Source organism: Chelonia mydas, chromosome 8 (assembly GCF_015237465.2).
Source record: "Chelonia mydas isolate rCheMyd1 chromosome 8, rCheMyd1.pri.v2, whole genome shotgun sequence".
Lineage (NCBI taxonomy): Eukaryota > Metazoa > Chordata > Testudines > Cheloniidae > Chelonia > Chelonia mydas.
Genome location: NC_057854.1, coordinates 77,853,734 through 77,881,667, shown reverse-complemented (window position 1 = coordinate 77,881,667; position 27,934 = coordinate 77,853,734). Strand labels below are relative to the sequence as shown.

At 39.9% G+C, this 27,934-nt stretch overlaps 1 protein-coding gene across 1 annotated transcript; it reads right to left on the bottom strand.

The window, feature by feature from the left end:
- Window positions 1-26,920, bottom strand: LOC102933366 (vitellogenin-2-like). Its single transcript, XM_043553019.1, has 35 exons — window positions 26,881-26,920; window positions 26,736-26,756; window positions 26,470-26,621; window positions 25,112-25,363; window positions 24,502-24,663; window positions 24,263-24,411; window positions 23,448-23,598; window positions 23,167-23,324; window positions 22,912-23,077; window positions 21,867-21,992; window positions 21,315-21,533; window positions 20,515-20,732; window positions 20,258-20,355; window positions 19,538-19,662; window positions 19,305-19,406; window positions 17,570-17,689; window positions 17,297-17,486; window positions 15,273-15,366; window positions 14,952-15,137; window positions 13,982-14,126; window positions 13,631-13,859; window positions 13,365-13,543; window positions 12,423-12,950; window positions 11,842-11,892; window positions 8,818-8,952; window positions 7,814-8,026; window positions 7,572-7,714; window positions 6,815-6,953; window positions 6,108-6,249; window positions 5,318-5,504; window positions 4,697-4,791; window positions 3,465-3,562; window positions 2,361-2,520; window positions 831-992; window positions 1-119 (listed from the first exon to the last, which is right to left on the bottom strand). Exons 1-35 carry the CDS (start codon window positions 26,918-26,920, stop codon window positions 1-3), a joined length of 5,454 nt encoding a protein of 1,817 aa, XP_043408954.1.
- Between the last annotated feature and the right edge of the window lie 1,014 nt (window positions 26,921-27,934).

Here is a 27,934-nt window from a genome sequence, read left to right as displayed (position 1 = left end):
TCATGCACTGCACTGTAGTTCCTCACATGAACATGCTGTATGGGCCTCAATTGTGTCCTGTATATCCTCTGACTTCTGGTCAAGCTTCATCTGTCCCTCAACTAAGCTGGCAGCTGAATCTGGACGTGAAGAAAAATGACAGATAAGAATGAAGAAGAAAAAAACCAGTCAGTTTGCAACACGTGGGATTTGTCATACAGACTCCATTAGTACACTGACTGGACTTAGATTCTCCTAATTATCATGCACATTTCATTTGACAAACTGGATTGGAAAGCAGCCATCACAGCAAACTAACCATTAATTTAAAAGACAGCAATTATAATGCTCATTTATACTTGTTCATTTTGAATCTATTGTTTTTTAAATGTCAAACTTTGAAAACAAAATTGCATTGTAGATACCAATATTTGTGAAATCTCAGTTGCTGTCTTAGAGTCTGGCCCTAACCCAAACCATTGACAAAACTCCACTGATTTCAATGGAAGCAGGATCAGGCCCATAGACAGTGATGAATAAACAATAGATAATATGGGACCTCCATTTAGCTACAGATTTAAAAAGTCATTACCAGGAAAAACATCGTAAAATGCTGACAGGCAACATATTTATTTTTACATCCACTGAAGTTAGTGTCACACACCAAATGTTAGCGATTAAGACTCCAATTCAGTGAGGTCCTTAAGCACATGCCAAAGCTTATGCATGTGAGCACTTTCATTGAAATCACAGAGTTTACTCACCTGCTTAAAGTTAAGCACCTGGCTCATCAGGGCCTAAAGTAGTAAATGTTTGGATAGCTCCTATACTATGATTTTTTGTTGACTTACCCGCTGGCAGACAATGGAAGCCAACCGAAACTGGGGTGGTCTCAGTTGCTGAACATCCTTTCACGCAGCGCAGCACAGGCTCAACAGGATAGCATTTTGAGACTTCGCCCTCAAGTCGCATTGTTTTCTCAAGTTTCACAAGTGAGCGCTGCAGTTTACAGGCTGCCAATACAACAATCATTGATATTTCAAAACCATCTGTAAATGGCTTTAGATTTTCTCCGAAGTTCTCCATCTGCTAGTGATAGTTTGTGTATATCAAATGAATTGGCTCCATCCAAAGTTCTATATGGATCACATGTAAAGCAATATCCCTGACTAATAATTTTCCTTTGCTTTATTTAATTCGATATATATGGGGATATAAGATGCTTATTTCAGATGGAGTTCTGAGTTATCTCTAGATGAATATGGAGATATTTAACTTAATATCCTAATGAATATTATGCGGGTAAATTGGCTCACTGAGTAAGTGCAAGACCTGAGTTTAACAGAGAATAGATCTCAATCTTCAGGAGAAGGACCTGGTGCTGTGCACAAATAAAAATAATCAATAGAGAATGGCATGAATATCATGACCGTTCTGATTAAATATATTTGTAGATATATGGTAGATCTGGGTGTTATTGCTATGAAGAAACAATCCCCATTGGTCAGTAACAGATAGGTCTGATCTTCGGTGATCACTACAGCCAGTTACAGGTGGATGAGAAGAACCTCAACTTACTACTGATAATTTTACTCTCTCTATGCACACATTGAATGTAGGCACTATATACACTGAACCGCATTGTAATCTAAACTAATGTAACAGAATAAACTAGAAGGGCCCCGATTCACCAAACAGTTTAAGCATGCACTTTACTTTAAGCACATGAGTAGTCCTAGTGAAATCCATGGGAATACTCACATGTTTAAAGTTAAGAATATGCTTAAGTGCTTTGTTGGATCAGGCCAAAAATAGTAGCACTGAGCCAACAATTTAAATTGTCACTCAGAGTAATAATGAGAGCTGGTCAAAAAAATCTGATGGAAAAGTTTTCTGTCAAACAATGCTGTTTCATTGAAATACAATTTTTTTGCAGGAATGTGTTGATTTTGATGCAATTCTCCATGGAAAATTTTTGAAACAATTTGAAATTGAAATGGAGTATTTTGTTTCAACTCTCTTCTTTCATTTCCTCTTGACTTTCTTCTTTTGTTTCATTGTGGCTTTATTGTTTCATTTCAACTTTTAATTTTTTTAAACTTAAATTTTAATATTATGTATGTTATATTTAATATTCATATACCAGAGTTAATATTTTATAATGTTTCAACGTTATCAAAATGAATCAGTTCAATAAAGTATTTTTGATGTTTTGAATCAAATTATGTTGGAATTTCTGTTCTGAGAAATATTTCAAGATTTCAACTTTTCATACTTATGTGGGATTTTTTTTTTCAAAATGTCAATTTCCCACAGGATGGAAATTCAGTTTTCTGACTAGATGTAGTAATCATACATTATGTATAGTAAAGTTTTCATACCGCCAGCACAAGGCTTTTCTGACAGAATCCAAGACTGTGCAAAGCTCACTGCATCTTTAGCTACATATCCACTGGGCATCTGAAATTCCTGTTTATTTTCAGCATCGTATTTTCCACAAATGCCACACGTTTTCCCTGCCATCCAGAAAGCAACTTGAACCTTTGTGAAAACAAAGTAAAAGTTAATTCAAGTTTATATTTCAGGATAATGTCAATGAAACAAAATTTTGTTACAGAATGGTCTCCTGAGGTAACATAATTGCAGAGGAAAATAAAAGTTAAGGTAAAGCCAGATTATTTGTTTTTAAAGAACAAGATTTGATTCTGTGCTTTCCATAACAATCACTCTGGCTGAGATTTTCAAAGGGGCCTGAGTGAGAGTTATTTGAATGCTTAGCTCCATGAGGTCCTTTTGAAAATCCCTGTGTCCATGTCTAATCTATTAAATGATTGATGCTGAAGATGTAAACATTTTGTTTGATGGATGTTTTTAATAGATCAATTAGCACTTGCTATACATGCCATTTATTGATCTTCTACGTTCCTAGCAGACGATTCTTCTATTCAAGTTTTTAAAAAAAATCAGAGTTTTGACTAGCTGAAGAGTTATATAATGAGAAGTACAGGGGACAGGGATTCAGAATTCCTGAGTTCTCTTTGCAACTATGTCACTGACTCAATGTGTGTCCTGGGCAAGGCACTTCACCACCCCATGTTTTAGTTTATCTAACACACAGGCAGGTTCTGAGGCTTAATTCCTCAGTGTCTGTGAAGCACTTTGAGATCCTCGGATGAGAGGTGCTATGTAAGAGCCGAATATTATGATGACTGGCTGGAGGCTGTTATTCTGTAAACGCTTTTACCCTGATCTTAAAGTTGGCTTTGCTAATGCAGACCCTTGCACTCATGCAAAGTTTCATCTACTTCAGTGAACAGGAATCTGTATGGATATTGGAGTCTGAATGTGGAATTGGAATATCACTAAATGGGGTAAAATAATCTTGTAATCTGATTAGCAGAGATTCCCTTGTGTAAATATGGAATTTTGTGGATTTTCTGGGAAGTTTATGCAAATGAAAACACTAGCAGAGGAGAGAAAAATACCTTGAATGTACGTCCATCAAAATATAGTTTATCAATGCCATAGTCAGGAGCCACAAGTGACAGACCTTTCTTCTCACTGCTGATCATCAGAGAAGCATCTGTAATAAAAATACAAATGATCTTTTATAATCTTTATAATAATTCTGTAAAAATATAATCAAAGCCTTGTTTTTCTTCAGGTATTTTGTTGTTGTTGAAGAAGCAAAACACACTGTATATTAACAAATTACTTTCCTTAAAATTTGCAAATATGGAATGTAGTTGTTGGCAGGAATAGGGAAACATGATTTTAACTCTATAGCCCTAACAATCACATTTGTATTAATTTTCCTTTGTAAATATTAACAGGTTCCTGGGAACAACAATGGAGTCCTCCAATGCTTAGTATTACATTTTTGTAGATAATTAAGGCCCTGTCTACACTCCAATGGAGTCAGAAGACTTGACTGCAACTTGGTAGTCACCTGATCCATTTATAGCAGTTACCTGTAACCAAGTCAATGATAATGGGATAAAACCCTGGACTCCCAAAATGTTAATCCAGTTTTGGAGAGGTTTGGCCACATCGATGTCCTACATTTAATTGTGTTATTATAACCAAGTCGGGGGACAACTGTATTGTATCCAGCTCTCTTGCTTGTAAACAAAGTTTTAATGTGTCTATTCATAGAACAAAATGTGTATGCATTGGGAGAACAGAACAGGCTCTGCCTGGTGGCTGACTTTATCCCTACAGTTCTCCATATTTTTTGCTAGTATTCTGTTTTTATAAATATTTCTATTGATATAAAATCCCTAAATGTCACATATAAGTCAAGTTGGCAAAAAAAGTCCCACCATATAGATATGGCAACTATAAGAAAAACTATATTTGGAAAAGTTTAATCATATAAGTGATTAAGACATTTGGGCTAAAATAATACCTTTCCTCCAGTTCAGAACTTCTGAGAGTCAAAATCCTACATGCCTACGCATTCTAGAAAGGGAGCGGTGGGTCAATGAACCTCAACTGTCTCTTCCTTAACTATTCAAAAGTTCCCAATTCTACTCTGTCTTTATAAATGCTGATCCGCAAATATGTAAATAAATGCACAATTTGTAAAGAGTAAATATTATTCTTTAGCCCTAAGTACAAAGCAATATCACTGCCAAAATGGTAGAAATACCTCTACTGGAGTATATTTCTCTCTCTCCTGATCCAACCTATGAGAAAGGGCTAAATGGACACCTACCAAAGTCAGATGTATATGTGACATTCTCCACTGGGGTTTCAACACCATTGACCATGAGGTTAAGAAGTCCATTTGCAGGATACATGTCAATTTCACTTTGAAAAGAGAAAAAAATGCATTTATATTCTGCTCTGATTGTGTTCATGAACACACCATGTCCAGACTACAACCTCTTTCACTAAATATCCCTGATTTTAGCATTATTTTGTTTCAACATCATAGTTATAAAGGGAAACACTGACACAACTCTGGGTGCAACACCACCAATGTAACGCTTAGACGGAAGTCTCTTCTGCGTTACATCTGGATGGTGTGATACCTTTGCATTTCCAGTGTCAGGCCAGAAGAGGAGCTGGATGAAAACAAACTGGCCAAATCACAGTCCAGATAAAATGGATGTGGGGCTGACGAGTTGCAGAGTATGTGGCAGAGGTAACATCTGCTCCCTCTGAGGAAAATGTAGGGAGAGTGCCCCTCTTTTTTTAGTGAAGTTTGCAAACTGGTACATCTGTGGCTGTTTCTGGATTCCCAGGTTTGCAGCAGAAGCCAAGAGTGTTTTATTCGAGGTTGCCTTTGTCACTTCAGGACTGGATGATTTTAATGAGTTTTAGAATGACTTACTGACTGCCAAGCTTGATATTGATTGCTTTAAGGTCAGCATATTCTTCTGCATTCTTCATCATTACCAGGAACTTCAGTTCTGGGCTACAATCCTGGGCCAAGATGTGGTAGCAGTTTGTGGGCAGTGAGTAGTTAAACTGTACCTCATTGAAGGTTGTGATCTTGTCTTGGGAAACTGAGCAACGAGCTGGTAAAAAAAAAAACATGCCATAGAAACAAGTGAATATTTTCCTTTTCATAAGAGATATTTATTTAAACATAATATTTTATTTTGGCTCTACATTTCAGTGAGAGAACAGATAATATTTTTCTCTAAGATTACATGGGATTTAGGCTACTCAGTGCCCATAATCTCTAAGCAAGGCATGAAAAATATATTCCTCACATTTTAGCAACAAATTAGTTTTCTGACAATTCAAAATGTATCAGTCCATATTTTCCAGAACAAATGATTAAAGTGAAGTCATGGATTCCTGTGTAAATTTATCTTGACTCTTGCAGACAGACTGGATGTGAAACAACAGCAGTAAGTGCACCAATGTGAAGAGTTTTTTGGAAAGTTTAATATCTCTGATTTCCAATCTGGAAATAAATACTTCAGGGCTTCTGTGCACCATACATTATGTTCTCTACAGTTGAAAATGATGTAACATTATCATAATGAAGAAAAATCACTAGAGTGCTATTTATTTCTTAAAAAGAGAAAAACCTTTCCATGTATTATCAGACAATGCTAAAATAGTGATAGAGCCTGTAGAGCTTGTGCCTCTAAAGAGGGAGAACTGCTGACCTTTCAGATGCTCCAGGACTGCGGATGGTGCTTCAGAAAAGAAATTCCAGATCGGGGGCTGCAGTGATGAGGCAGAGGCTGGTAGAGATGGCCCTACAGGCAATGACAGCGGAATCCTAAGGGCTGTGTTATAAATGGTCAGCTGAAAAGGAATTAGAAAACAGATTTAAAATAGAGTTCAGCAAGCTATTCACAGCAAATAATTTATCTGTTGATTTCAGCCTCTTTTCCTGTTTGTGAATTATCTGCGGGAGGACGTAGATTTTTACAAAAATATTGGTATTTAAAATTATTTGACAAATAGTTGATGTGAACATAATTCAGCATATTCACTTCTCATGAACTCTTCACCATGGCTATTGCCAGTATTCACTCCTGCTATGTGATCGGTCAACTAAATCATATGGTATTGTTTCTGCTTTCTGAGTGGATAACTTCCAAACTCAAAAAGAGTTTCCGAGATGGATGGACAAACACATATTAACATAAGTAATCATGGCACTTTCTCTGAACAAATATCACCACACAAATGTCCTTGGAAAGAAAGTAAAAGCGTCAGAGACAACCGTGAATCAATATCATAGTTTTAATCTGAACGAATGTTTTCAAATACTTTTTTGGAATGTTGACCCAGCTCTAATAAAAAAAAGCATCAAAGTATTCTATCAGGTGAAATATGTGATGGCATGATTATGCTGTATATTCACCTCAGGCAGTTTGGCGACAACATCAAAAGTCCTTGAAGAAGTTAGAGCCACAATCAACTTGGCCTGATGAGAAGGATTTTTGTGCTGTATTTCAGAGTAGCCTAGTATATAGGCAGCTCCCGGGATGAAAGTATAAAGCCTTGAAAAAGAAAAACATTATTTAACGGTAAAAAGTTTACTCAGGTCCCTCAGACACTCAGGTATTGTTTATCTGAGGCATTTCCATCTGACCATAAGCTAGAGGAGATATTAAGGACTAGCCCCTTTGTTGTGGCTGAGAGCAGATGATGTGGACAGCTGAAAAGGCCTCTGGTGTGAAGGAGCTCTTATGTGGCACAAAGCCAGCATACACAGCAACTGGCATAAATCAGAGCAGTCCCCAGGGCAACACAGGTCCACTTTGAGAAATAGTGAGCCATAATGGACTCCATGGCAGGCCCCATCCCCACTCCCCGCTTTACTGAACAGGAGCTTCGTGACGTAGAGAATCTGGCCCTAACTTTTCAGTAACTTCTGTCTGGTATAAGGGGATTACTTTCCACTTGTACAGTATGGTAGGTTTGTACAGTATATGGTTATCTTATACTCCTTAGGGGTCGTTTGATGAGTTTCCAAACTCAAACAAATCAGAAACGAGAAAATATAGAGACCAAGAATTGGCAGTCAATCACTGGAAGCTCAAGCCTGAATATGGATTTTCCCAGCTTTACTGGTACATTGTAAAATAAATTGCTGAAATGAAAGAGCAAAACCTCACCATTTGGCAACTGATTTGACTCTTGAAGGAACTTTAGGCCACTCCAGTTTCACCTGCATGGCTGGGTGATCAGCAAACCAGCCAGTAACAAACTCTGAAGAAATCCTGTAGTCCCGGCAATCCCGGCCCCATTTCAGATAACTCTATAATGGAGACAAAAACATTCAATTTTTTAAAAGTAAAACATACTTGAGATCGCTGTATTGTGTTTAGAGCTGTGCGGTGTTATTTTTGAGTCTTACCGCTGCCTTGTGAGCATTAATGATTGAAGCATCAGCGCAGACTTTCCATGTGCTTGATCCTGTGATGTTTGACACAAACACTTGTATCCTGGGTCTGGTGGAGTATAAATCTGTGTATAGCACGAGCTGGAAGCCTGCCAGCTTTTTATCATTTCGAAGAGCACGAAGAATAACAGCCAGTTCTGGTGCTTTACTGTCTCCTAAAAATTTAGGCTAAAGGCAAGGGACGAAAAAAAATGCCTCAGAACAATATTACAAAGAAATGACTATATTATGTTAGCTTTTATTTATGGTACAAATAATATAAATGGAAAGTAAGAAGTTGACAAATGCATGTAATTTTACACATTACAGATATACAATAATATAATATACAATAAATAAAAATGTAATGGGCCAAAACTTGCAATGCTTATTCAGCCACAACTCCAGTTGATGTCAATGGGAGTTTTCACAAAGTGAACATTGAGTAAAAGCTGTGGGATTTAGCCCAAATAATTAGAACAAGTGCATTTTTCTGGAAATAAAAAAAAGTGTCTAATTAAATCAGCATGTTTTAGGTATACTGTTTGTTGTTAATACTCAGCACTACGCTTTGGAGACAAGCTGTTTCTTTGTGCCCCCCTGCCTGTCTGTCTATATCACCTGTCATCTCTTGTCTTCTACTGTATGCTCCTTGGGGCAGAGACCACCTTTTTGTTCTGAGTTTGTACAGCGCCTAGCACAATAGGGTCCTGCTCCCCAAGTGAAACAGGAGCAAGCAGTCCTGTGTTTCACAGTGTTGGAAGCATGTGGCCTGCTCCTGCTATTGGCTTTTGCACAGTTGTAACATGGGAGAGAGAGGGAAGGTTTCTTGCACAGACATCTTTCTCCTGTGCTTGCAAACAAGAGGCAGCACAGACTGGGAGCTACTTTTCTTTGCCCATTAGCTGGGCAATAATTGCAAGTCCATGCCAGTGCTGCCACGCTAACACACTGCATTTCTTGAAGACTAAGAGACTGACCCGGGAACCTGCTCTGTCGGTGTCTTCGCTGCTACTGGAACTAGAACTAGAGCTTGAGGAGGAGGAAGAGGAAGAGGAGGAGGAGCTGCTGCTGCTGGTGACGCTGCTGCTGCCTGGGACTTTCTTTTTGGGATACTGCAACAATAAAAAAAAAATCATCCTTAGTAGAGCAATTTAAGGTAGTTCATAGGAAGTTGTTCGAAATGACAATGCAGAATATTCTTTTACAAGCATATTCTAATTACCAGATTATTGTCAATAACCTTTAATGGAGTAGCTGAATGATTTCCAAATATTATTCCTTTTTAATATCTTTGGGTCTAACCCTACAAATTGTTGCTCACCCATGGATCTTCTTGCCCAGGTAGTTCTTACGTATCTGAGCAGACCCACTGGGTTATTTGCATAAGTAAGAATTACTTGTATGGATAAGACTTGTCAGGATCAAGCCATAAATCAGGTTAACTTTTGCTCTCTCTTTGAGACTACTTACACAGGAACAGTGCATTCAAATAGCACTTCTGCTTTACAAGCTCTTCCTATGGCTGCGTATAAATAATACCCAAATCACTGCCACACAGCAAAGCTTTGGTCTGATATAGAAGAGTAGCACTGACTCAGTCCATTGCTCAGCAGTTTAGGGCCTGATCCCATGAACGGCTGAACCACCACTTTTCATCTTACTTTCCTACCGATCGCTTTACTTGCCATGAAACACTGATTGCAATGGAAATGGTTGGTATTGACTTCTCTTTGGATCAGGCCCTTAACAGGCACCCATCACTGATTTAAAGTAACACAGGCCGGTGTATTCTGCCGCGTTTGTCAATGCGGCTATGCTAGTTCATAGTAGCATATGAAGTTAGCTAAGAGAAGGTAGCCCAAGATGTCATGTGGTCAGAGCCTGTCAAATTATTTAAGTTCCTCATGGCAGGGCTTTTGGGCTAAGCTCATGAAGGGACTTAGGCGTGGTGCCAGTGAGTGTTGCAATGCCTAACTTTCATGCACCCTGTCACCTAGCGGAATTCTTAGGCCCGAGTTAGGCATGCATGCTCCTCTACAAGGCATGGGGAAAATTAAGTGCCTCAGAAAGAGATTCACAAACACCAGCCAACTGAGTGGGGAGCCACCTAAAGTAGCCAATAGGAAATGCCAGGGAGCGGGGCATGTTTGAAGCCCCACCCCTCAAAGATAGGTAGGTGCCTAACTTCACCTTGGATTCATAGCCATGAACCCTCACCTGGAGTTAGGCACCTAAGCCAGCTCTGCTCCTTACAAAAAACAAGAGAGAGAAAGCCTGCATTATAGCCAATAGTCCAGGAGCTCAGGGCACTTGCTGGGGGCTGGGAAGCCTGTTTTCAAATTCTTGCTCTGCCCGATTTGAGGCAGAGATTTGAACTTGTGTCTCCTACATCCCAGCTGAGTATCCTACCTGCAGGCTACAGGGTATTCCAGAGCTGGACTCTCGCAATCTCTCCTGTCGGAGGTGGTCCACTTTGTATAAATAATTAAATGAACACATGGAAGCAGTGACTTCAGTGTAGATCTCCCACATACCCGAGAGTGCCCTAACCACCATCCACCCTGAATACCGAACATCCTGGCAGTCAGGACATGCTCCTGAGAGTTGGGAGACTTAGGTTTAAGTTTCTGCTCCAAATCAGGCAGAGTGGGGATTTGAAATAGGCCTCCCACATCCTAGCAGTGCCCTAAACTACTGGGCTATTGGGTGTTCTGGGGGATGGACACACTCTTGCTCCTCTTCCCACATGTGGTCACCCCGGCTGTCTTTGATGGGGGAGGTATGCAGAGCACACTTATCAGGCCCTGCTGGGGAGATAGATGAGGGGCTGCCTAATTTGAGAATCTCGCTGGGTCTTAAAGGTGTGAGCTAGGACACTGAACACTCAGCAATGTCAGATTTAGGCAGATTTGTGCATGCCCACTGGTGGAAATTCAGACACCTAAAGGGCAAGGCAGCAGCTGAGTGGGGGATTTGAGGATTTCAGTGGCACTAAACGTTGCACTTAGGCACCTAAAATGACAGTTAAGGTAGGTCTACACTGCAATTAAGCACCCACGGCTGGCCCAGGTCAGCTGACTCAGGCCCGCGGAGCTGGAGCTACAGAGCTGTTTAACTGTGGTGTAGATGTTCGGGCTCCAGCTAGAGCTAGGGCTCTGGGACCCTTCCCCTCACCGAGTCCCAGAGCCTGGGCTCCAGCCCAAGCCCAAACATCTACACTGCAATTAAACGGCCCTGTAACCCAATCCCCACAAGCCCCAGTCAGCTGACCTAGGCCAGCCATAGGTGCTTAATTGCTGTGTGATCTACTTTTAGACTAGGGTGACCAGATAGCAAATGCGAAAAATCAGGACAGGGGGTGGGGGGTAATAAGAGCCTATATAAGAAAAAGACCCAAAAATCGGGACTGTCCCTATAAAATTGGGACATCTGGTCACCCTACTTTAGAGTCCCTTTGTTGATCTAGCGCTTGGGTCTGAATCTCTGTGGACTTGCACCTTGTATAGACATTCTGCTTAGCTAGAGTTTTATACCCACTTTGCACAGGCACAAATGAGTTCACAAGCTACAATGCAGTGGAAAATCTGGCCCTTTGTCTTCTTATATTTCTGCAAAACACTGGAACATATTTAGAAACTGTAAACATTATAAAGACTGGTTTCAGAGGGGTAGCCGTGTTAGTCTGTACCAGCAAAAACAAGGAGGAGTCCTTGTGGCACCTTAGAGACTAACACATTTATATGGGCATAAGCTTTCGTGGGCTAAAATGAATGAAGTGGTTTTTAGCCCACCTGATGAAGTGGGCTTTAGCCCACGGAAGCTTATGCCCAAATAAATTTGTTAGTCTCTAAGGTGTCACAAGGACTCCTCCTTGTTTTTGCTATTATAAAGACTGTACTACCACTTATTTTCCGTCACAAAGGTAGGAATTCCCACGTGAGTTCTTGCAGTATTTTATTCTACCCATGTCAAGTCAGACGCAATGAGTGAAGAAAACTTACCTCCTGTGTATGTGCTGACTTGAAACGATACTGATAGATCTCTGGAGTTCCCTTTGAAAATGATAAAAGTAGGAAGTTGAAGAGCCTTACACAGAAGAACCTGCTTTCTGTAATTGCATTGAAATGTGCAGCACTGCAAGTAAGTAAGGATTTCAGACTGAAAAACAACAGTATAATCTTGAAATGTTTAAATAAAAAAATGAATGCTCCTAAATTAGCAGCCCCTGGGAACGCCACCAGAGAATTGAGACTAAAACACGCAACAGCAGAGCCCGTTGAGAGAGACCAATAAAGCAACAAAGATCGGTCGCCTGGTTCTGGTGGCCTGTAACAATACTTCAGCCAAAGCAGGAGAAGCCCTGGCGATCCTTTCAAGGGGTCCCCTGAGACAGGTGGTTGCCTGCTGGGAGTGGGGTTCTTAGAGCAGATTTCACAGTACTGGACCAGTGTGTTCTGTGGCATCAATTAATAATTTCCTGATATGCGACGCAAAGCCGGCGGCTATCCGAAATATACCTCACGCTGACTTTATCGCCCCCACCCCCGCACCCCCACGCATCCCAGGGACACGCGTGAGGTACCTGCGCTTGGAAATACTCGCTGTCGCCGCCGCCACCGCCGCTGCTGCTGCTGTTCCTCTCGATGACGAGTTGATGCCTGCTCCCAGGCCGACGTGCTTCACCGCTGCTGCTGCTGCTGCTGCTGCTGCTGCTGGTGCTGTCGCTGCTGCCGCTGTCACTGCTGCTGCTGCCGCTGTCGCTGCTGCCGCTGCTGTCGCTGCTGCTGCTGCTGTCGCTGCTGTCGCCGCTGCTGCTGCTGCTGCTGGTTTTGCTGCTGCTGCTGCTGGTTTTGCTGCTGCTGCTGCTGCTGCTCTCGTCTCTGCTTCTCGGTTGCAATGTTTTGTCTTTCGGATCTTGGCCTTTGACCTTCTGACCAGACGGGGAGGAAGACGAGGAGGAGGAGGAGGAGGAGGAGGAGGAGGAAGTGTCGGAGGAGGAAGAAGGTGAGCTAGATGGATATTTAGCACTGGGCTCTGCCCTCAGCTCCGTCACCTGGGTCTTTCCTTTCTTGACAGTTTGCGCCTTGCGCCGCTGGGTTCTATTGCCAACCTGCAACAGCATTTCGAAGAACCACGCCGGTGATTAGACGCATCAATAGAAATAAATTTTTACTATTTTATCTCACTGGATTTCACACTATTTACTTGTTCTTTCCCTTGAGAGAAGCACGGATTCATCGCTGTAATTATTAAATCAGATGTGGTGGGAAAATAACCGTCCCCACTTACTTAGGCTGAAACTCGTCCATGTGCAGAGGGCCAACACCATGCCGACGTACCACCCCAGTTCCACTCAAGCCTTTGATGTTAACTCACACACGGGCCTCTCATTTGAAATTTTACCCTTCTTACTACCCTTATTCTCCATTTTCCATGCAGATATTCCATACTGTATTTTAAAGCCACTGCTTTTTGTTTGTTTAAATATGTCCCCATACACCCTCAACACCTCAACGTCAATTACCTTAAACACATTTTCAATTCCTAGGATCTTCTTCAGTTTCATTTGAACCCCATCATCTGGAGATGAATCTTCTTCTTCCTCCTCGGACTCTAGGGTTACCACCTGGATTATTTTGGAAGCTGCTCTAGATCCTGCCTGAATCTCCAGCTGTATTTTGTCTATCGCTGCATCTGTACGGGCTACACACCAGATACATCCATTAGGAGATCTACTACTTCAGCTGCACTGACACGGATAAACAGAAAATCTTGTTTTCAGTACTATACCTGGTTTCAAAACGATTTTAGCTTCATGTTCTCCAATTAATCGGTGAAAATATGTATTTTTTAAAACAGAAGCATCTCGTGCTCTCCTGTAAAAGCAGGCCTGACAACCAAAACGAGTCACTTTGACACAAATGGCTTGCGTATGTGTTTTTCCTCTTGCACTGTGGTGAAGTTCCTGTTCAGAACCGTAGGAATATTTCTTAGGTATGATGTCAGAAGTCTCTCTTTGCTGCATTAAACATGAGCACATTAGTACACTGGTAGCATTTTCACAGACAAGAAGTACAAATATCGCTATGCTTATAGTAGAGAAAATAAGTATTAATGTACAAACATGGAAGAGTTAGTTACCGTCACGGCACCTTCTCTTGAAGTTTTTTCAGACGATTTGAAGTGCTCCTTCAGAATACTTGATCCAGAACCTTCTGGGAGTACTGGAATCTTCTTCACTGTGCCTGGTTCTCCTATATTTCTTGATACAGCAAAAGCCTTATGCCTGTGGGATTATGCATGACATATTATTTATAAGTAGCTCCAAAGGGCTGTTGGATGGATTTAATCATGTCTCTATTAATGTCTCTATTTTAAGAGTCACACAGTTTTGAACACTAAACTGTAAGAGCCAAATAAATATTTATAAATGCATTTTTGCAGTCTAATAACATGATTTAGGAATCATTCAGTCCTAGATGAACTGCAGGTTGGTATAAAGACAATGGGTAACATTTTCAAAACCAATTTGACTTAGGTTCCTGAGTGCCTAAGGGTTTGGCTATATGAACAAGCAGGGGTGTACACTGCCTCTCACTAGCCTGCTGTGTGCTAAGTGTCTGTGTGGACCCTGCTGCTGGGCACTGAAAGTTCCTTAGTGCACTTTGATGTACCCCCCTTTGAAATGGCAGCAGCAACAGAGACCACATAGACAGGTGCAGCGGACTATTGTAAGGTAGATTTACACCCTAGCTTGCTTTGAACTAAATATCCATACAGCCAAGCCCTAAGTCAATTTTGAAAGAGGGAATTAAGTTCCAAAGTGATTTAGGTGCTTTTTGAAAATTGTATCCCATATTACACACACACACACACACACACACACACACACACACACACACACACACACACACACACACACACACACACAAAACCAAACCAAAAAAGAAATCATGAATTACACTCCACAAAAGAGGTGCAATGTAACTAGGAGTCACATGTATCTCTGATCATGTGAAATGATTATACTGCTTATTGTGTTGGAAGGTTTCACAAAACAATAGATTAGGGGGGAAAATTGTTTTAAATGACAGAAATTTAACAACTCTACCTTCCCATCGCTATCTCAGTCTCCTGTTGGCATGGGGTTGTTACAAACTTAAAACTTTTTTCCTTCATGTCTATCTTGGCATCAAATTTCAATGGAGCTTGTACACGGAGTTTGGCGTGAATTTCAATAGAAGACTGAAAGTATTCTGTGTTGATTCCCATCATTGCCACTGTGTCAGAGTAGATGCTGAAAGAGAGTGAAATTGCCACAGATAAGCAAACAGACACTGTATTTAGCCACTGCTCTTTAAGAGGTAGAACTCCCTTTCCACAGAAGTCTCTGTAAATCTCAGAACCATAAAAATGATAACACTTTCCTTACCTTGGGCTGATGTCAGCATGAAGTTGCACGCTGGATTCATACCACTGTGAAGGTCTAAAATCACCAGATAAAGGAGGGGACAGCTTTACTTCAACTACAAGAGACCGAGAACAAAAGTAAAAGATGGTGAAAATAAAAATAAACGAGTAAAGAGAAAAGGCTCTCGTAACAGATTATTAATGAAAATCAGAGCCATGGTGATAAGAGCAAAGTCTTGTCCTGGATTAAAAACTGGATAATCAATAAGAAACTCAGAGATGTAGTGAACAGCTACTCCTTAGAGTAGAGAGACATTGGCAGTCAGGAACATGAAGGGTACATACTAGAACTAAGGCTAGTTAATCTATTATATTAATTAATGATTTGCAGGGGAAGTGGTGAGCAAGCTGGTGACTTGTACTTATGTCACTAAGTTGTTTCTATGTGTAGAAATCATAAAAGATTCCAAGAAAATCCAGGAAGACTTATATGTGTTGGTGAATTTGACGGCAGGATGGCAGATGATATTCAGATTGGATAAATGGAAGGTGATGAACACTGGTAAATATAGGTCCTGATTCTGCTCTCAATTATACCAGTGTAAATCAGAAACAACTCCACCCAAGTCATGGAGTAACCAGTTAAGTGGGATAAGAATCAAACATCATCTAACAGGCTTACATATGCTGATCAGCCCTTAACTTGCAAGATTCATTAAAGGAAAGAAATAAAGGAGCCCAGTTGGATACCTCAGTGAAGAAATTGGGCCAGTGGGCAGCGAATGGGATATTTGGGGATAGAAGTTATTGCAAAAGTTAATGATATGATATTGAACAATGGTATGTGCTCTCCTTTGGAGGTAGGTGTTCAGTTTTAGCTTGCTCATTTTAAGAGAGACTAAAAATGGGCAACAAAGATAGCAAATGATATCATAAGACCTACATATAGTGAACAGCTACAAAAATTAGGCCTTGAAAAGAGAAGAATTAAATCACAACAAAAGGTCCCCCCCCACCCCCACTCTCCTGTTGGTAATAGCTCACCTTACCTGATCATTCTCGTTACAGTGTGTAATGGTAACACCCATTGTTTCATGTTCTCTGTGTATATAAATCTCCCCACTGTATTTTCCACTGAATGCATCCGATGAAGTGAGCTGTAGCTCACAAAAGCTTATGCTCAAATAAATTTGTTAGTCTCTAAGGTGCCACAAGTACTCCTTTTCTTTTTGTGGATACAGACTAATGCGGCTGCTACTCTGAAACCTTAAATTTACCGTTACTCAAAGGCATGGTCCCTCCCTTTGACACATTACCATACTACAGGACAAAAAGGACCACTCAATTCAATTAATGACAGGCAAGTTTAAAACAAAGGAAAATGTCTCTTCACACACTGTGTAGTCAGTTTGTGAGATTCACTGCTGCAGCGAAAGAGAGAGTCAAATAATATTATCTAATTTAAAACTCTTCTGCATAATCTTATGATCACTAAATATTCTACCACCCATTCAAACATAACATGTCTAAACTGGAACTCCTCATGTCCCCTTGCAAGCCCTCTACTCCTCCTCCCGTCTCTATCATTCCTGGCAATTCCTCCCAGTGACTACTGAGCCATCTTCAGTTCCTCTCTCTCCACATTGGTACTAAGTCTGCTGGGTGTTTCTATGCATCACCTTCAGAATCCACCCATTCCTATAGCAAAATCTCTTGTCCAGGTTTTGGTTATTTCTGACCTTGAGTACTGTCACCACCTTCTCTTTGGTTTTTCAGATTCTTACCTCACCCCCTCCCTTTTCTGTCCATCCAAAATACTGCAGCAAAAATCATCTACCTTGTTTGCTGCTGCAACTACGTCCCAACCAGCTTCAAATATTTTCACTAGCTCTCCTTCCTCCCTTTCTGTCCTGGCTTTTCAAGGCCCTACGTAAATTAGTCCCTCCTACCTTTCTGTTCTCATAACTTTTCACTCCACCTCCTCCTAATTTGTCTCCCATCCCATGGTTTGATCCAATATAGCAAATCTTATGTTCTCAAGCTCACCACGGGCTGTTGCATGTGCCAGAGCAGTAGTATATAAACTGTATTCCAATGGCAGACCAACAGTGGTAGGGACGATGTGCCGAAATTCTCCTGAATATAATGGCAGAATCCATCGTTCTGCAATGCCACTTTGGATTTGATGGATCACTCTCTTCAGCCATGCGTGTCTGTCTGCTGGTCCAGTCACAAGCTACAATGTAACAGAGATACAGCAGGTTAGATGAGGATATAAAGCTGCCAAACACTTCGAACAAAATTAGGGGGAGTCCATACTTTAATAGCCTGCTGAATGATATCCTTGTTGATGTCAGCAAAGGCCAGCTCTTGGCCAAATAGTTTTAGGTAAGATGATAACACAGGGTTTTCTGAAGGCAACTCCCTCCATCCCAGAAGCTAGGAAACAAACAAAGAAACAAACAAACAAAAAGGCACTTAATACAGTATATATGCAAATAAACATTTAATAGGCAACAGAAAAGGCCACTGACTAAGCTATATTTTTTCTTTGCCATTTGTGTTTCTTTGCTAATATCATAATGTGGCTTTTCAGAATTCCATGCAATTCAAACATACACAAGTGACTTCATATATAATGTATGTATTCTGACAAGATAACATTACATCCAATGCAGAGGGTCAGGTCACGGCCCGCCACACCACTTAAACCCAATTTAAGATAAGACCACAGAATCAAATCAATCCTTCACTTGAGGACACAGAAGTCCTGAAAACAGACCGGTTGCAAGGGGAGGAAAAGAGGCATGATCTGGGGAGGCCAAGCCTGGGCTGGACCTCTACTATGTGCTATGGAGCCCAGGTTCATTAGGGCTCACTATGCAGCGAGGTACAGGGTGTTTTGGAAACAAGACCAGAGTGGGAGGCTGCTCCAGACATCCCAGGAGAATGCAGGTGATTGAAACTTGGAATTTCCAAGCCACAGGAAATTCCAACATTTAAAAACTAATGTTCCAAATAGAAACAAAAACTATAAATTTTGATATTACTCATGGAAAGCAAATGCCAACATTTTTTTGGTCTCGAAAATTTGAAATGTTTCCATTCAATTTTTCAAAAACAAAATGGAACAGCCAGCTGTCCACACACTGGGGACTCCCCCAGCTGCTTTTGCCTCTGAGGGATACCTGGGCTGCTCCCAGAGATTTGGGAGCAGACTGGGCATTGCCTGGAGTTGGGGGTAGCTCGGGAAGTCCCCCAGAGCCTGGAGAGTCCAATGCCATGGAATGGGGAGTCTAGAAGTCCTGAGAGTCCTGTCTCAAGGTGAAGTCCTGCACTCAGGGTTCCCAGCTATGCAGCGGGGAGCCTCAAAGTTCTGGGATCCCAACTCCAAGGCACTCAGCATGGCGGGGCTACCGCAGAACCATGGACCCTGGAAGCCCACGCTCCCCAGCAGCACATCGGGGGAACGGGCAAGGAGCCAGGCAGGTTTCCATCAGAACCCTCTTTGCGTTTTGGCAGACGTTCATTGAAAATGAAAAAATTCGGTGATATACAGTGTTGTATCTGGGTCAGTCCCCGGATATTCAAGAGACAAGGTGGGTGAGGTAATATCTTTTATTCGACCAATTTTTGTTGATGAGAGAGACAAGCTTTTGAGCCACACAGAGCTCTTCTGTTTGCCAGACCTGAAGAAGAGCTCTGTGTGGCTCAAAAGCTTTTCTCTCTTACCAACAGAAGTTGGTCCAATAAAAGATATTACCTCATCTAACACATTTCTGTGAAACATCTAGGTATCAGTGAATTGGCATTTTCCAATGAAAATCCATTTTGTTTGAAAATTCTTGACCATCTCCACAGAAGAATCCTTCCCCTGCTATCCCAATGTGAATCTCCACAGTGTATAGCTGAGACACTCAGACTGGGTACAGGGGCGTTAATTTGCCTCTCAGTGCAAGGCTGAACTGGTGCTGAGAGTCTTACTAAACCCCTCTGCCCTTGATGAATTCCACCCACAATACATCACATGAAACAGAATGAGAACAACACATACTGTTTTCCCAATCTCCTTTATCTTTCTGTATGTGGAATATTCTGCAAATGGGATGCTTTGTTTCCTTATAATATCCGTAAGACCTTCTGCACGGACACCAACCTAATAAAAAAACAACACTGTGCATGAGAGGGTGCACTACAATACAGTTAAAACATACTGTTAGTGAAGAAATACATTTGTCAAAAATAAACTTTAATACGATCTGTTATTGACTTAAATATAATATTTACCTCTAGCAAACTAGTAGCTGCACCTGCATAGTTTACAATCAAGCTGGAAATTAAAGCTGATGGGAACATTGTTCTTGGACTGTTCATAAGGAAGATATTTCCAAGTGCACCAGCCTGATATCTACCTGTAGTAGAAATTAAAAACAAAACAGTGCAATGTTGTTGTTCTATTGACCTCTGGGGATGTCAATCTGAAGTTTATAATCCTTTTTTCGTAAAATATATTCTCATGAAGATTTTCAACATTTAGGTCCTGACCTAGCAAATGTTTACAAGCAAGTATCTATATACATGAATATACCACTGAAATCAATGAGATATTCAAATGAATAAATGTTTGCAGGATTGGGGTAAAATTTTGTACTAACAAATGCAGTGAAACTATTTGATCAAACTTAAATATTCTAAGTACATTTTATTGCAGTAAAAGGCATTTTACAAGAAAGTTAGAGAGCTGGTAAAATAATTTGTAAACACAAATATACTCTAATAATTCTTCATAAAGAAGAAACACACTAAACTTTTCAGAATTCAGACACAGAAAATATCTTATACAACTAATTAAATACTCCTTTCAAAACTCTTTAAAACCTTCCAGTCATTCCAAAAGGAAAGAACTCTTACAGATAGAATCAGAATGATTTACATTAGTTCTCCAGATGACTGGAAAATAGTGTTTTAATGATGAACACTCTCCGTAAATTAATTTTTTTTACTCACTGTAGTAACCACCAAGAGGAATAACTTTACTGTAACGAAAGCTCAGTCGGTCAAGTTTGGGGCTCAGTAGTTTAATGGCAATGTTGCAAGCAGCAGATCTTTAAAAAAAATGGATAAAAAAATACAAAAGTAAGCTAAATTTTACCAGAGTCAGTGTGTGTGCACGTGTGTGTACATATATATAATTTTACTTACAAGAATGTAATAGAAATGGTACTTCACAGATAATGTACAGTTTTACTTCTCTCTCTACTTACACATTATAAAAGCGTGGGAATCCAATTCTTGACAAAGCTTTCATGTGGGAATATACAAAACTGGCAACTTGCATATTGGTCTCTTTCAGTATCACATTAGCCATAGTTGTTACCAGAGGAAGTGCAGGCCCAGTTTCAAATATGACAACACAAGCCATCATTCGGACTTCAGGAGGAAGTGAATGATCCACAAAGATCTGGAGAAGAATGTCCTGCACCTGGAGAGGGAAAATATAATTTCATAAGTGTCTAATAACTTCTAAGGTGGGTATTCTCCCTTTCAGATTCAATGTATAATTTGTATCAACAAATCACACATCCATAATAAAGGGAGAATAGAACCTCAGGCGTAACCTTTTTTCCATTGCATGAACTGATGAATTAAAGAAAAGTGTGGGAACATAATGAATAGCTCTTGAGAAAATGCCATGACTAGTGAGACAAATTTATCTGTGATGTAACTCCATTGGTTTTGTGTATTTGATCCCCTGTGTTCACTGTCATTTAGACCACTTTAGCAAGGGGTGTTCCAGTAGCAGACCAATGACAATATGTGATTAATATAAGATGTCACATAATATGACAAGTGACTAAAGAAACACCATTACATTTACCTCCCAACAATTACAGTGCCTAACACGATCAGACCCTGATGTCACTTGGGGCTCTAATATTGTGATACTAATAACAATAAAGAATTGTTCTGAATTCACAAACACTGCACCACTGAACTCACTGTCCCCCTGGCATATATTCTGCATATCTCATTATTCAGGTAAACTATAATTGATTCTGCTTACCTTTCTGGAGTCTTTCAAGCCTATATGCCTCAAGGCCATTACAGCTTCGACCTGAATACGGACTGGGAAATTAGAAGCACCAGATGAAAATATTGGCAAGAACTTCAGGATGCGCTTGACACTGGCTGGTTCTCCTGCATTGCCAATGGCTTTCAGAGCTAATGCAATGTCATCTTCATTGCCCTTGCTGGCTGCCTCAGCTGCAAAGTCATGGAGGGGCTGCAAACAAAGCAGATTCTTTCATACAAAATTCAGTCATACGCATATTGTTATCCTCACCCTATGACTGTAATGCAACTGATGCGATTACAAATATTCAGTGACCTCCTCAGGATTTATTCTAAATTAGCTATGTATTCAGGGGTGATGAAAGCTTCCTGGCTGGTATCGCTTGGCTACTAAGGAAGCTTCTGGAATGAACATTTGTAAATTAAATCACTGTGTATATCCTGGATCATGTTTTCTAGAATAAAAATGATCAGGTCTCATTGCAGTTTCATTTTTCTTATCTTTTTAAGCTGTTAAAAACAATCTGAAATGAAAAACACCTACCTGAAGAGCTTCACTAGGGCAAGATGAAGCCAGAGAACAGTGTCTGTTTACCATGGATCCATATCCCAAATAAGCAATCTGGCGAAGCATGGGAATTCTCTCAAGTTGGGAGCTGGTCACTAGATCCTGCAGAAGGAAAAGAGGCACCTCTTTAAATCAGGGTTATGTTCAGATAAGGACAATTATTTAGGATTCGTCTAGAAAGGTTATTTAAAATTGAATATCTTTCACTTTCAATAACATTAAATCAAGCCACTAAAATATTTTACACAAGCTTGAGCCAGATCCACAGCTAATATACATCAACATATCTCCAATAACTTAAATAGAGCTATGCTGATTTACATCAGCTGAAGACGTGGTCTAAGAAAGACAGGATACAAAGTACAAAGGATATGGGCAGGGGCCAATCTACAAATGGAATTTCTCTGGAAGAGTCTGTAACTCTTTATTATATTAAAGAATCATGCTCATTTCATATTCTGTGTTTTCTTATATTAAAAAATAGGAATATTAACTAGAAAGAGAAGAAAGTCTACTATATAATAGATGGTTGCACTAACTGTATTGTAAAAGAGTTCGATGTTTTTATTTTGCTAATATTTCACCTACAATACTTTTACTTTATTCCAGTGTCTAGGAATGTTATGTAATTACTCTGGACTGGAAAATGTAATGCTTAAAAGAGCTATTGAAATTATCTGGCACGTCCATCACCATTAATACTTTAGAATTAACAGAAAAAGATGAACTGAGGTTTGATGGAAGAAGAGAGAATGTATGGTCCAAGAAAACTAAAATGGGGATAGCAATTCAGGGTAGGTGTGGGAGTTAATTTTTAATGCCAGCATAACAAATTGAAGATATAGGACCCAATTCCTTTTCCATACAGGCAGCTGTCAATTGAAGTAACAGAGTTTTTCTGATACAAAATGAGTGTAGGTGAGAGAAGAATCTGGCCCCTGAAGTGCTATATAATCACTAGTTATTATCAATTGTTATCATGATGATGTGACCAGAAAAGGATCCTGTATATTGTACTCACTGCTGCTACTGCAATAGTATGGCCATCCGCTTTTGTTAAATGGAGGGCAAAAGAAACAGCCAGAAGTGCTTCAATGTACTTAAAGTCATCCTTGCGAATTCTCAGCTTAAGGAACTTCAGTGAATCAATGGTGCCTGCCATAGCAATTCCACTCAGCAGCCAAACCCTGCAGCCGAGGTACAAAATCCATACATTTAGCTCTCTATGCTCCTTGTACAAGACATGTCAGTTGTGAGTGACACAGTCAGTCATTACCTGTGATGAGGTTTATCTGAAAATTGCTTAAAGACAGACTCCAAGGTATCAGGGCTTGCTACCCGACAGAGTTGGATAAGCTCTAAGTATTTGTATGGAGCATCCCCATGGAGCTCTTGCTGGTTGTCCTGGATTACTTGTTGCAGTGTTTCCACTATCTGAGGATAGAAGGCAGAGGGAATATAATAATTAGTTGCTTCTCCGTTAGCTTGTAATAATATATTGATCTTTTATTAGTCAGATAAATGGCAAAGCAGCTTAATAAACTAAGCATTCTATACCCTTTGCTCAGGGTTTTTCGTCTTGACTAGCTGAATTGGCATCTGGAGCAGTAGTGGTGGGAAACGATAAGGCAGACCTCCACGATTCTGCAGCTGCATTTCTGGAGGGCTCACATGTTCACTTTTCACTTCAACCAAGGTAAGTTCTTGTCTGGAAGGAAATAAAGAGAAATCAACATGTGTCTTTTGGAGGAGTAAGCTGTCTAGCTGCATCCATCTGACTTCACTGCTTTGGCTGTACGGTGGGGATATGGATAGTTCTTTATTTGTTTTTTCTATTACAATAAGACTTTACAATTTCTTGTGGTTATGGTCTTTCCAATGGAACAGAACACTATGAGGGGATAATGGGTATTTGCAATGAAATAACTGCTGAACTGGAGCTGAATTGTTAAGTGGAAATGAATTGTTATTTTCCAGAGCAAGAGATACTGGTTTTCTGATAACATATCATATATAGTGATATTATTCTGTGTTTGCCTCAAGTTCACTTTAACTCAGGGGATGCTGGTGCTATAAAGCGGCACTTTCTCAGTGGAATCGTTGTTGAATAGAAGCATGGATTTAGGAAGCAGAATTATTTTTCCATTTTTTTTCTCATTTAATTACAATACAAAGTTCAATTTAGATGCAGCAAAAAATTATTGTTAGTGCAAAATTCCCACAGCTTTTTTTGGGGGGAGGGGGGGGGGAGGTGGAGTGGAGTATGAATGCCTGCAACTTTATCAGCTGCCATTTAAGACAACTCCCCTTTACTTCACTTGGGAGCAAGATCAGACTGATACCTTTACACTTATTTTCACCTCTGGTCTTACCTTGCCTCCATGACAGCAACACCAGCAGGTTCATTGAAAGGGGAGATCTGATAGACCTGCTGGGACACCACTTCTGTGATCAGGGTGCCAGAATCTGCATATTTCAATTTGTAGGTGAATGCAGCAGTTCCTTTTACAATCTTTTCTTTCTAAAAAAGCAAAGAAACTCATGTAATGCATGAGAGTAGACCATGAGAGTAGACTCATTTTTAGAGTGCATTTGTTTAGATTATTCATACCAATGGGCAAGAAGGACAAGGGCGGATGAAAGTCGTTCCAATATCCTTCACCACTTTATCCTGGCAGTTGTTGAGGTCTTTGGTTTTGGTAATGGAGACTCGGTTACTCCTCCTGTCTTCCTGGATAACGTACCTTGTAAGGCAGACGCCTCCAATTCCAGCCTATAGAGAATGATAGAAAATAACTGGGCTTTGTAGTTATATCAGGTCTGCATGAGAGGAAGAACTTTCCTCTGAACTGAGATTTAAAGTGAAAATGAAATTTTGTAAGACTATAGATTAGACTGAATAGGCTAAAGGAGGAAGATATACAATAAAGATCAAAATGTCTGATAATTACCTTTATTTTCCCCATAGTCTTCTATTTTATAGAAGACACATATAGAGAATGTAATAGACAATCTGCCAGAAACAATCACCTTCATATATAAATGTATATTTTCTTTTGTCCCGATGAAAGTATTTTAATATTTTTGGGCTTGTGAGTGAGATTTTAAAATAAATACAAATAAACTCTAAGCAAGAGTTTTAACTGACTGAAAAGCATTTAATAACAACAAGTGATGCTTGGCCACAGGCAGCAAACTAGCTTGAAATGGGAGAAACAAACCTCTTGCAAGTCATATGCATTCTGTGACTTTTTGATAGTTATCTGCAGCAGGTTCAGAATTCCTCTCACGAGGTTAACGCACGTGACGGGGGTATCTTCTGGTGCATAAATGTTTCCAACCCGCCCATTGCTGTATTCAAACTTAAAGGGTTGGGTGAGACACGAAGTGATCAGCTGGGTGAGTTTGGAAGCTCGAATGAATGGATCTCTGGGCCAGATCCCATTGTATTCCTCCAGCTGTGGAGATCGGATCTGAGAACAAAATTCAGAAAATGTATTAGTCTCCATTCTGTGAGCGAAAATATTTTTACAGTATGTACTGTACACCGAAAATAACTAGGGAAAGAATTAACATTGCTGTACATGGTTTACTCTGAATATAGACTGCAGAGACCTTCTTCTGTGCTGTTTGTACAGCACCCAATACAATGGGATCCTTGCCCATGATGGCTTGGGGGCTTTTAGGCACTAAGGTAAAACAAACAATAAATAAAAATAATAAATAGCGATAAATACATAGAACTTGATTCTCCCCTCTTGCTCTTATATTGGTGTAAGACCAATATACCTCCATTGAATCAGGCCCACTGAGTATATTATATATTAAAGAAAAAAGCTAAAAACATTTGAGTTACCTCTTAATATTTTTTTAAAATCTATTCACATCAACCACTCTGAGCATAAAGTTGAATAGAAAACCCAACATAGATTTTTAGTTTTACATAATAAGTAACTGCGCAATACAAAGTCAGAAGAAGAATTTTAGGACCCTATTTCATCAGCCCTTATTTAGGCAATGCTCCGATTGAATCAACAGGAGCTTCAGCTTTGCCTGAATATTGAATAAGTAAGAGTGCTGAATAACATAAAAAGTAAGTTGGATAGAATTGTTATTATTACGTGTAAATTAAGGACTTGCCTCTGCTCCTAATGACTTCCATGGGAATTTGGAATGCATCAGGATTGCCAGATCAAAACCTCAAATGAGAGCAGGATTGGACTCCTGGTGTTGCAGGCCAAGGTTCTCAGATATGACTAGTGATTTTTGGTGCCTCGATTTTCCAGTGATAAGTTTGGTGCCTCCATTTTTGTCACCTGACCTCTGAAAATCAGATCCCATTAACGTGTCTCAAGTTGAACACTCCAAAATCAAGGCACCTCAAATCACTAGTCGCTTTTGAAAACCGGAGCCATAACTCACAAGTCATTTCCCATTCCCTAAAATCTTCAAAGGTCTTTTCTCCATTGCTTTTTTCCTGTGGCTGCCTACAACATTCAGTAGCCCAAGTATCGCTTTAACCTGACTTGCTATTCAACACTGGTTTTGCTTGATCTCTTTTGGAAATAGTGCAGTCTACCTTGAGGAGGTGAGCCCTCTGTGACAAGCCACTGATCTCTAGTTTACAGGAGAGTCTCAGCCCAGCTCTTGCCAAACCAGGCTCTGGCAGTCCATTCAGGGTCAGGCCCTCATAGTTGTACAAGTAGGTCTTGCTGCTACTAAAATCAGGCTCTGTGGAAAATGATACAAATATTCACTTTTAGTAATAGTTCAAAAGACATTCTGCTTCGTGGTCATTATGACAAAGGCATTGAATGAAGCTTAAGAAATGAACAGTAGACTTACCAGGGTCATACTTTTCACTCCCTGTGAAAAGAAATCAAATGGACACATGAATAATGGCAAACAAATTCACTTTGAACTTAAGTTTTTTGACTCAACTATAAAAACCCAGCAAAGACAAACAGAGAAGGGCTAAGTATAAACTTACCCACAAGGGTAAACACTAGCGCTAGTATGATTCCCCTCATGATGAAAGTGAATAAAGACCTCCTCAGGCATCGTGAGGCTTTTATAGAAAAACCATCACTAGCACATGGCCACTGCTAGGCTGTATTTTGCTGATTTTTCAATTTGTTATCAGTTTATGCAAACACTTTTCTTTTTGCAACCATATTGACTTTTGAATGGGAGGAATCCTGGACAGACCATGCCAGGCTCATTGAAATTATATTATTTAAATCTTTGACAGACTGCTTAAGAGTATCTCTTGCTTTTCCTAAAGTTCTTTAAAACAAATTAAAAACACATATAATATGTTACTTTATTTGCTAGATTTTGTTCATGGCAGCTTGCCTGTAATTGATTCTACCACAGATTAGAATGACTTTGCCCTGGTTATTCTGACCTGGCATACGATACACAATGTTATCTAACTGATAATGACTCAGTGAGCAAGCAGGAGTAAGTGTGACAACTGTCTTTCTCTTATTTCTTGATTTACCAAAATGTTAAAATAATATAACAATGTTATGGATTTTAGTTAAAAGCCCAGTTCCTAGATTATTCTCTATGCTGCTACGTCACATGAATTTTTGAGGTTTTTATTTCTGTTAAAGTCAGGTTCTAGATTTATGCATGAAAGGGATAGAATTAGGGTACCAGACAATTTATAGATTACAGTGATGGGCATTTCCCCACATTAACATAGTTCATTTTAAAATTATGGCTATGCAAATATGGCAGTTGAAGTACAACCTTAAAAACATATTATTTGCTTTGTTAGTACTTAGATGCTCATTGTGTTAGAGACGGTACAAATACATATGACGACTCAGTCCCTACCCAGGAGAATTTACAATCTAATAGTTGAAACAGACGATATCTGGAAAGTAGGTAGTATTATCAAATCCCCATTTTACAGATGGGAAAATTAAACACTGAGCCTGAAATCCTGGTTCCATTGAAGCCAATGGCAAAAATCCCATCGACTTCAAAGGGGCCAGCATTTTATTCAGAGAAATGAAGTAATTTGCCATGGTCAT